Below are 11,778 nucleotides of genomic sequence, written 5' to 3' on the forward strand. Positions count from 1 at the left end.
TTAGGAAGAAGAGGAAATATTTAGTACGAGTATGTTTGCTCAAAAAGCTGCAAAAAAATAATTGTCGAGACAATTTTAAGAAAATTTATTGTAAGAGAGCTGAAAGTGAACAGAAAAATCAACCAATGATTTTCTGATAGCGAACAGTTGAACAGAAGTCAAAACACAATACAAAAATTGCAACTACAGTTTGTTGTTCAAACCCACTTTAGTGGGGCGCGAACTATATACCCAACTGTGTTTTTTTATGTTCAGTCATTTTTCGCTGATCGAGATAATCATTGTTCCGGGTTGTGAGTGGTATGATCAGAAAGCTTATCAAGTGTAGAATTCCAAATTGAAAAGGATTTTTTGAACTTTGTTTTTTTTCCGCGGAGTTACGGAGGTTTAAATTTTTGAGAACGTTAGCCTAACTTCAGTTGTTTTGTTTAAATTTTTGGTAATTTTTGCTTGAATGTTTCGATCATTTTTGCTTAAAATCCGATAAAATTGTCAATGATAGTCTTATTGGTTTTACGTTTAAAGATTTAAGGGCGTTTGTGAACAGTTTCAACCAAATTTTTTGGCTATATTTCTGGCCCAATTTTTGAAAATTCAGCACTTTTTCTCTTTTTTTTCATAAAAATGGAATCAAATATGATCATTCGGCCAATTTTGTCCAATTTTACCACTACTGCAGACACAAACACTGCTGGCACAACCTTTATTTACTCGGATATTAGCTTATTGTGTCTTCGGATTCTGAGAAAGTTTTCTGTACATAAATTTTTTGCGGTGTGTCGCTAATTTAAACCAATATTTGTAAAAAACCCAAAATCATTATTTTTTTTAATTTTCGCTCGTCAACAAAAATATTGCGCAATAGTTTAAAAAGAATTGTGTTTTTTAACGGCCGGGCAGCGACAGAAACTCCAGTTTTGCTGGCGTTTTTTTGTTTTGTTGGTGTATAAAAACCCATCGTTGATTTTTTGCATCGAAAAATGGTTAGACTTTTTTTAGCTCTCTAATTTTTGAAACATTTTCCGCAATTTTCTCGTCCCAATTACAGGCAAGTAAGTTTAAATTTAAAAATTCAATTATAAAGATTATTGTATTCTTACGTTCGCATTTAAATTCTCTTGGTTTGATCTGGTAGTAAAAAAATGGGGTCAAGCTAAAATCTAGATTACCACCAAGGTCCAGTTTAAGTTTTTTATTGGCCATTTGAGTTGAGCATGGTCTTTTCGTAAAATTTTGGCGTCAAACATGCCTTTTTCATGTATCAATAACTAAACCCGTGTATGTAATGAGCGGATTTTGGCAAACTAAATTAATCTTATTCATTATCTTGATCAGAAACCTAAAGTCAGTTTTAACCTATAAAAGATCAAAACTAAACTGTTTTTACACTCGAAGGGATTTTTCATTGCGCTGTCGTTGATAGTTAGCCTGAGTACTTTATAGACCCTTACTTTTTACGGAGGAAATATTTAGTACGAGTATGTTTGCTCGAAAAGCTGCGAAAAAAAAATTGTGGAGACAATTTTAAGAAAATTTATTGTAAGAGAGCTGAAAGTGAACAGAAAAACATTTTTGAGTAAACCTCACGGATTTTATGGCTCCGACAAATTTTTTCGTAAACTTTTAAAGATTTGTTGAGTTTCGTCAGCGTTTTATGTTCTTTGTAGTCTTATGATTAAGTCTAAATAATCAAATGGCTATTTCAAAACCAAGGCAAGTGGGCTATTAAGGAAATTACATAATGCTTTCAATTGATAAATAATGTCTTTTTGGTAAAATAAGTTTATAAAAACTCGAAACTTTTTTTTTGATATACTAACTTTTTGGTCAAATTAGGTATTTTGGTGATAATTGGAGCGTTTTTAGTTTTAACGGAAAAGCAGCAAAAACAAGATCAGTTGTAGACCACTAGTGGATGTTCAGAGTTCAAAAAAAATTCGGATTGTGATGGCACGCAATGTTTTGTTGAAAAAAATTTTTTGTTTTTTTAATTTAATTTCAGACCAGAATGACTTCAAATCATACCGCTTTTTTGACGAGTAAAACTTACGTCCTATTGAATGCCAATGAGCAAGTTCGATAATTTCAACCAAGAGCTCATGTTTTTTTCGCTTTAACACCGTTTGCGTAAAATTGTTTGTAAAGTTTTGATTTCTGTCTGTATTCGTTAACTATTTGTAGTTTTTTGACATAGTCTCACCATCATGTCCCTTGGGCTCACTAGGCTGTAAATGTGATCTCTCAACCTTTATTTAATTGAAATTTCACAACTTTTTTGAGATTTGCTAATTTCAATCTTAATTCTGCCACATTTGGGGTTGTCTTATCAAAAAGAGGGGCCGCATTTATGTCATGTGCTTTACAATTTAGTTTTTATTGCATTTTTATTGTTTAAATAATGGTTTTTAGCGTTGACACTACGAATTGTCAGACGCTTTTTCAAATAGCTGAGGTTTGCTGTTGCTGGTTTGTCCTATCATTACATTTACGGCACATTAATGAACTGTCGCATATCAAATTAATGAGGTGAAAAGAAGGCAAAATTGGTTATACTCAATGTTTTTTGTCAATAGATTGTGATTTTACTGACTTTGACGCAGTTTCTTTGCAAAACTGTGGGGAATGTTCGATTAGCGCCTGTGTTTTAGATGAATGGCATTGTTGATAATCAAAAGTTTCAATGGTTTTGAATGAGAGCATGAAGTAGGCCATTGAACTATTTCATTTGGTAGCTACTGGATTCCATGATTTTTGAATTTAAATTTTTTCTTGCGTTTTTTGTTTTCTGTCTACTTGTCGATTATTCTCAATAAAACAGGTCTCATTTCATAAAAGTCATTTGATTGAGTTTAGTGTTATTTTATGCTATTTTAATTTTTCAATAAATTAAAAAAATAGATAGACAAAGAGTTTTGGTCATAAGTAATGCCTGTCCTTTCGTTTGATTTTTTTGCTTGTCTTATCTTCTTATTTTTCTACTCTCTCTAATAGCTGGAATCATTGGCCCTCTAATGTGCTTTTGTTTTGACTTGATTTGTGATTTGAGCTGAAACAAATATTATTTTCGAAATTTTATTACAAATATTGTTTTTTTTTTGAAAGTTATCTATCTCTTCCTCATTCGGTGGACATTTAAGTCAAAAACGTAGTTGAGCCGTGTCGGAACATTATGTGCGAACGCAAAATTCTAAGCCTCCGGGTTATTTTCAGTTTGAAGATAATAACTCAATTGCCCTCCAAAGACTTTTTTAAGGAGGCGTTACAATTTTTGAGAACAATTCAATTTTTTATTGATTTTTGGTTAAATTTTGTCCTCTTTTTGAGTATGTTTTATTGACATTCACAAAGAAAACTTCAATTGAGTCCAAAACGTAGGCTATAAACATTTTCTGCTCAAATAGCAACCAAGCACATCATTTCATATAAAAAAAATTCTCGAGCTGGAATTTGCCAATTTACAGCTTGATAATAGAACAATTGATATAAACAACAGTTATCTAAGCTTAATAATGAAGAGTGTTACACACCCTTGATGAGGGTTTCATGCATATCAAAAATGTTTACAAAAATGTTCTGCAATTTTTGGCAATGTTCAAATAGGTAGATTATATGGCACAAACAAATCTGTAAGGTCAGAAGTATCTAAGTACATTTATTAACCGCAAAATAAGATGCCAGAATTTTTGGCATTATAAAAATCGGAAACTACTACTGTTCAGCAAAGTTATGTCACCCTGAAAACGTTACTTCAGATGTCTTGTTTAGCTTCTCGAACTTAAATCTTTGAGGTAACTTCAATCTAATTTATGTAATAATTTTATGCGATGACGTGTATTTAACCATCCTTAAAGACCCTAGTTTAGGCCCGTACCTACAAAAATACTATGCAAAACTGTGGTATGAAACAATTTTTCTGGACAAAAATTGTCCATTTAAAGATTTAGGCGCAAAATTTTCTTAAGTTATCTCAAGTTCTTCATCTCAAGTTTTTGCAGCTAAAAATGATCTCAACCAAAATTTTTTAATGCCTGATTTTATCTGAACCCCATTGTAAGCTGAACTGCAACATGACATAGCAGAACTATCAGGACTAAAAAATTTTACATACACTTTAGGAGTTGTCTATTGTTCAAGACAGATTAATGAGTAAACGGGCATGGCCATTCAGTTCAGGAAAATAAAATGAGAAAATGAACTGATGTAAAATTATTATGAAACGTTTCATGATACTGCGACGAAACCACAAAAAATATACACTAAAATCTTTCCTGATAAAACGACGATTGTTAGAGCTATGCTAACTAGTAACTTGTTTCAACAATTTTATCTTGAGGATCCAACTTTTCTTAAGTTTTGTGGAAAAATCTTCAATGCTTTATAGGCTGGACTGCATTCTCCAATGCTAATTTTATGCTTCTCATAGAGGTTTTCCCGTCTGTACAGAAATGAAAACATAGTAATCGGGAAAAAATTCAGTTCCTTTACTCATGAAAACATCATGCTTGACTCAAATGTGTTTATGAGAAAACTCTTGCACGACCCATGAAAAGACCGCGCTGGACCCTATTTCGCGGTGCAAAGCTCTCTCGCTACCCACGATGGGGCCGCCTCCTTGACGCTAATTCATTACCAACGTCTCCCGGAGTAAATTTTCGCGTATTTATTACCACATTTCATTTTTCCTATTTTATTACAATGTGCGTGTGAAACTCACTTTCCCGGACGAAAAGTGGTGCCCTATATGGAAATTCCAGTCAGTGGTTTTCACCTTTAAGCTGGAATTTGAAAATTGAAAACGGCTTTTCAACGCAAAATATGTGTGATGGAAGCGCCATCCGCAAAAATTCGCATAATTGGATTTCACTTAATTTAACACCGCATTTCCCACTTTTACGGAGGACTGGAACCATTAATCCCTTTTAACAGAAATCACATCCGCTTTTAAGTGATTAGGACTAAAATACCCCCAAAATATTACTAGATTTCACAGAGCGACAACAATAATTAAGCAAAACAATGTAAGCATAATCCACAAAACATGAAAGCTTAGGATAAAAAAACGGGAACAAATAAAGGAACATAAATTAGGAAACCGAAAGAGAAGTTGGAAACAGAGCATAACAACAACAAAATTCTGGCAGCAAAATCATGTTAAAAGGAGTTGAATTTGCTTTTAAGTAAATTAGCTCGAAATAATACTAGATTTCATAAAATAGCATCAAATATAATTGACTAATAGGGGAACTATTTTGCCATTAATGATAAATATTCATTTCGGAATAAACAATAGGGGTTTTTCCACAATTAGTGAGGACGATCGTGGATCTAAGATTGCCTTTTATTTTTTATTTTTGTCTATATTTTGCTTAGAGAAATGCGACTGAGGGAAGAAAGTCAATTTGAAAGAGAATATCTCGGTTTTTGTTCTTTTTATCGAGGAGTTCAAGTAAGAGTTTACAAAAATTGATCCCGTAAAATATGGAAAACTCTGCACTTGTTGGTATAAAATATATACTGGAATGATAAATCTAATATTATTATTTTTTCGTGATAAGTACTTGCAATAAATTTTAAGTCAGCTCACTTTAATTGTCTTCCAATATTTTTCTTTCAAATGTATTGAAATTTTTTGAAATGTCTTTGCAGCCGATCGTAACTACTTGTCACTTTTGCTTGATCACTTTTTCATTTTAAGGCTCTTAATTGCTTTCTGGAAACCAGTTTTGCAAAATTTAAGCGCTTTCCGAACTGAACGGAAGGTAGCACCTGAAAGCGGCCACTTTCTTTGCAAGTAGTTTTTTGGTACCAGTAGACGCTCGTAATGTTTGCTAGCGTAAAGACTTTAAATTGGCCCTTGAAAATGCTTTTACTCGACTTAAACGTGTGCTGGACAGTGTAATTGAAGATCAGAAGTATCTGCATTCTTTTCACAAGCTGACGTCTGGATTAGTGTAGATAAATAATAACATACCGAGGCCGTCGTAGAACCCTGCAGTCGGAACCCGCAAATTGGGGGGAACCCTAACATATTCGATTTGGAAGTAGTCAAACAATACAAAGCACCTTTTTACAATTTCAGCCATTCCACAAAATATAGATGCTTGAAAGCTGTTGAAGGCACCGTATCGATTGGTCATTTCGCCTACTTTATACCAGGTCGCTACATACCCCCATACGACTGTGATATTGGGCACTTTTTCACGAATGAACTCTTCTGCCAATAGTCTATCGCTGGCACCCATTTCTCGCAGGAAAATATTGTTAGCCAGATTGACATACTTTGTGGTCTGTTTTCCAAATACAAGTCTCGAAATGTAGTCGTCATAGTATACATCGAAATTGGTAGCCGAGAATGTTCGATTTCCCCATTCGATAATTTTTTTTCGAATTGTTTCATTGGCAATGTGTTCAAACTCGTTAATTTGAATTGAGAATTCGAAATCATTTGCGAGCCGCGAAGCAGAACATGCTGCTTCGTAGTTTGACCATTCAATAGTGAACCCGGGCCTAGCGCCAAGTCAATGCCAGTATTTGATAAGTCTAGTCGCAAGTCTGGGTATTAGTACTGATTCAGAGCTATGATCATATCACATTTCAGACTTGTCAGTCTTGTGCAAGTTTTGGCCAAGACTTGGCAAGTCTAATCCAACCCGGGTCGAGGTGTCACCGCTAAAAGTCGCTAAAAGACGTAGGACTTGCGATGAATTTGAAAAAAAGCGTAAGGTTTGCGCGCAATGCGATGAGTGCTGTCAAAAAAATTTTAAGCGGTGAAAAATTTTTTACCGCTTATGCGGTGAAAAAAAAATCACCGCTGAAAATCGCAATTCTTACAAAAATTCACCGCTAAATTACCGGCTAATCTTACAAAGTTCCACCATTGGATTAGTGGTATTAAAAAATGCAAGATTAGCGCTCAATAATCAGAAATCTTGTAATACTAAAAAAAGATTAAATGTTATAATGATCATGATCTTATCATCACCTTATGGATAAATAATCAGCTTATGGATAGAAGATAAACATATTAACCGAATATGTTTAGTTTTTTTAGCCACACTTTACTTGTACTTTACAGCCTAGGAGTATCATAAAATATTGATCTGAACAATTGTTTAATTTTTCAATTTTAAATTTAAAAGTAATTTTTAAACTTTAGTGTTGACTCTATTATGTTAATCAATCGGTACTTGTCGCTGTTTCTGATGTTTAGAGTGAAGATGTCTGTGAAATTTAGATTCGACAATATGTACTTTTGAGCGGCCAATTAGTGAAATTAATTATGGAAGTTGTTTTGTTAATAAAATTTTGAATGGTCCTTGTGTTGTAATTTTGTTCACCATACTACTTTCAGTAAAAATTAGAGTTGGACTGAGAGAGACGACAAGGGCGTCGAAAAGTTTGCAACCAATTACCGGTTTTAGTCCATCAACCATTACAACAAACTCCGGTTTTTGTATCATTCCGATCACAGGAATTGGTTCATCAACAAAAGGTTTTAAATCTGTTGCATGTGCTTTATTTGGTCATCGTGCGGGGGAAAATTTAAGTTATTTATGTAGCTAATGACTTGTTCAGGATGCTACGAACACTTCCTGAGAAGACCAACATTTGTATTGCCTATCTTGAGTGTTGTGTTTCGGTGTTCAATTTTCAAAGCTGTACTAGAGATGCTGGCAACCATGTTGACATCTTAACTATCATATTCAGGCTTGTAATTAATACCAATGATAGCGTTGACTGTCTTGTCCGTTGGATGTGCACTATCCGAATTATATATTGCATTGGCATTAGAACGGGTATTTCTTTGGAGAGAAGACTTTGCTTTCCGACAGACTCAAGATGCAGGTGCGGGTGTTATGCGGATGTTTTCGACCTCTATAACTCAGACCGCAACTACAATATTTAAAGATTGTTGCAGAAAAAACTGGTTTTTGTATTTTATAATTTCAATTATGCAAAAAATTAGCGAAAATATTCATAAAATGGTCTAAGTCTATATTCAGTGTTTGAATATATAACAACTGAAAGTCACAGGTCCCCTATGTATGGGGAGTTTTAAAAGCCACGTTTTTCGGCTTATGTTTTCCAGGAAAAAGTTAGTTTTCCGTTTTGGTTTTGGTCGGAAAGAAGCGATTTATAGCTTTAAAAATCAGTTTTTTGATCGAGTCATAAAATTGTGAGTATGAAGCGAAACTCATTGTCAAACTCATTGCATAAGTAGGCCTTAATGTTTTCAAAAAAGTGTTCTTCGGTTGGGTCAAGGACTTGTTGCAATCGAACCGTATACATAGTAGGAGATTGCACTTTGTATGGGGAGAGTAAAACATCAACAGTTTGTGATCCAGCATCTCTAGGAAATAGTTAAGTTTGCGTCTCTGTTCAGTTTCACTTAAACAAATTATCAAACGCTCGTTTTGAAAAGAAGTAATTTCATTGGTTCAAGTAGTTGGAATTGAACTTAGCTTTTTTTGTCTATTATTCCTTGTTAAGTTAGAGTGTAAAACACCTAAACACTTTGGTCCAGCTTCTCTAGAGAAAAGCTTCTCTAATTAGATTTTCGTCCAGAGTATGAGGAGTATAAAACAACAATATTTTATTTCCAGCTTCTCCAGAAGAAAAGTTAGGTCTTCGTCTCTTTTTAGTTTCAAATAATCGAAACAAAAAAGAATAACGTTTTTTTAAAAATATAAACATCTGATTTCTTCGGGTCAATGAATTGTTCGATTGAAACTGAACTCAGTGTCAGAGATGCTTCAGTTAAAAAGAAATTTTCGACCAGATTCTCTAGAAAAATTCAGAATTTTGTCATTTTTTGACTTCATATTAGAGAAAAAAATTCCCAAAAAGTAGTATATTTTCATCATCTCATGGAATTGTTGGGATCATATTGAACTCTTTGCCATATTTTGCTCATGTTCGATGTGCTTAAAACACCAATAACTATTGGTCTAGCTTCTCTAGAAAAAACTCCGTTTGCATCACTTTTTTAGTTTTAAATAAGCGAGCAACCGAAGAAGATTTTCTTTTCGGTTTAAGGAGTTTTTGCAATTAGACCAAAATCGTAGTACGAGACCCACTATATACAAAAATATAAAACAATGAAATTTTTGGTCTAGCTCCTTTAGAAAATAGTTAGGATTTGTCTCCTTTGTTCAAAAATTAGCGAATAAAAACTGTCAAATAGTTGTTTTCGTTCAGGTCAAAGAAGTGATGGTATCAAATCAAAATCATACTCAGAGATTCTTTTTGTATGCACTACATAGGAGTAAGACGTTATAAAGCTGACCGGAACCCTAAATTAAAGTTACAGAAAGTTTCAGACAGGTCTAGGGATGGCAAATTAAGCCATCAATCTGTCCAATGTGATGAAGTACCCAGTAAAGTTCCACGACGGCTGGTTCCACCAAAGGAAATGCAGCGCAGCGCAACACACCGCAGCTCAGCGGGCCCAAAAACTTACGTTTTTTGCTAACTACAGCAATTATTTTACATAGTTGATAGCTTTTTGTCCAGAATTATCTTCAAAGTTAAAAACTTGACTGTTGATAGTGCAAAAACCTTGGCTAAACATTGGCGTTACCATATGCAAAGAGAATGTACTTACTACACAGAACTGTAATATTTGACTGTTGAATTTCACAGAAATTTGAATAAAAAGGCTTTGTCCCTGTCAAGATACATAAAGTTTCGCTAAATTCTTAACTTCAAAGAATACTTTGTTTGATAACGTTTTGAGTAGATGGAGTTAGAATGTATATGATAGCCCATTTCGCTGCCGTAATTATGTTCTTTTAAAATTTGTGTAGAATTAAATGCCAATATGTTCGTTATAAAATTTTGAAAAAGACGAGTTGGAAAGTCTGTATAAGCACATTTTGTTGCCGTAACAAACTATTTTTTAAATGTTTGTAAAAAAAATTGCCAGCATGCTAATTTGTATTCGAGATCTTCAAAGAACTGTTGAATTAGGTGAAGAATATCATGAAAAACTAGAACTTGAAACCAGAACTAAAAAATCAAGCACTTCATGAAAAACGTTTGTTTATAACCAGAAGACGATTTAGACAGTTTATGATAGCACATTCGAATGACGGCCGTGATACTTTACCTTTTGAATATTTATTGAACTATTCTAAATTACTTTGTTTTGTTTCCAAGAATTTCATAGAACTGTGGATTTAGGTGCAAAATTTGTCATTTTTGTCGAATTTCGACAAAAATCTCATGATTCAAAGCACACAACATAAAAGTTTTGGGTATCAGAGTAAACTAGAACTCACATTTCCAACATATATTTATCTTTTTAGAGTACTGCCAAACATGAGAATGCGAGAGCAATGTAGAGACCAAAGTAATTGTCGATTTTTTAAAAAAAATTTCAAACTTTCAAAATTGTTCAGTTAATTAACTTTTTTTGTTAAATTAATTGCTCAATCTATGAATCTATATGAATCTATAACATAAAACGAATAAAATTTCTGATATAATTCGGCAAGGAGAAAAAAGTAGGTTTTCATAAAGAAATTAGCAAATTTTGCAAATACCAAATTTTAAGAATAGGTCAAATTGAAACAAATTCTACGGAAATTAATATGTAAATCATAAGTTGATGATTTTGATTTATTTCACCTATTGCGCGGATTTGATTCCTCCTTCAATTTAAATCAAACATTGTCTATCCTGAAATACCACCGTGTATTTGCGAGCAACCATCTAAGAAGATGCTTGCGAGCAACCATATTTAATTTTATACATATTTTTTAAATATTAATGAAAAAATTGTGTACATAAGTGTGTAAAACAAAAGGAATGCTTGCTATTGTTCGGCAAGGAGAAAACAGATTATCATATGGAAATTGGCGAAATTTGCGAATAACGAATTCTTAAAAAAGGTTTTTTTCAATAGGATGAAAAACATTGTCAAGTAGAACCAATTTTGGTTTGCATTATCCCATGTGTGCCTATAGTGTAAAACAAAAGGAATTTTTGCTATAGCTTGCCTCACAAAAAGTGAGGTTGTTATACGATAATTTATGAAACTTCCGAATAACGAATTTTAAGAATAATTCCGAATAATTCCGAATAACGAATTTTAAGAATAATTCTTCTTCATAGGTTCAGAACTTTTTCAAATTGGAATAAACTTTGTATCGAGTGTCTCATGTGTACCTGGAGTGTAAAGCAAAAAAAGTTCTTGTAATAGCTATACTGAGAAAAAAATTATTTTTCATACAAAAGTTTCCGGTTTTTTCTTATAATTGTTTTTGAAATAATATATCTGAATTGTTTATAAAATTGTCCGGACTATATGGTATTTAGTATGTCCATTTGGTATGTAGTATGTCCAGTGTACATAGGGTTTAGAGCAGAAAAGAATTGCTAGCTTCTGGAAAAAGTTAGTTTTTCATACAAGCACTTCGGAATAATTCGATCAAAACAAATTGGGTGTAGATTATATATATTTTAAAAACTTATATATATATATATATATATATATATATATATATATAATTAACTATATATATATATATATATATATATATATAAATATATATACATATACACATAAATTTATATATATATATATATATGTATATATATATATATATAAATATATATATATATGATTATAATGAGTATATATATATATATATTATATATATATATAAATATAAATATGTATATATTTATCAGATATAATATTATTAAACATATATAAAATATTATATATTTATATATATATATTATATATATATATATAAATGATTTATATTTATT

At 32.4% G+C, this 11,778-nt stretch overlaps 2 protein-coding genes across 2 annotated transcripts in view; both read right to left on the reverse strand.

Moving 5' to 3' along the window:
* The window catches only part of LOC142347907 (uncharacterized), a gene marked incomplete at its 3' end in the record, with an annotated part of 78,699 nt that extends 72,562 nt beyond the window's left edge, over positions 1 to 6,137 (reverse strand). The window contains exon 1 of the mRNA XM_075399069.1: positions 5,972 to 6,137. Within this exon, the coding sequence (XP_075255184.1) occupies positions 5,972 to 6,137 (166 nt within the window). The remainder of the gene's footprint in view (positions 1 to 5,971) is intronic.
* LOC142347905 (uncharacterized) overlaps positions 1 to 11,778 on the reverse strand; it is a 522,468-nt gene that overhangs the window by 264,705 nt on the left and 245,985 nt on the right. The gene's annotated exons all lie outside the window — the stretch shown is intronic.

This window comes from Convolutriloba macropyga, chromosome 10 (genome assembly GCF_964194025.1).
Source record: "Convolutriloba macropyga chromosome 10, txConMacr16.3, whole genome shotgun sequence".
Classification (NCBI taxonomy): domain Eukaryota; kingdom Metazoa; phylum Xenacoelomorpha; order Acoela; family Convolutidae; genus Convolutriloba; species Convolutriloba macropyga.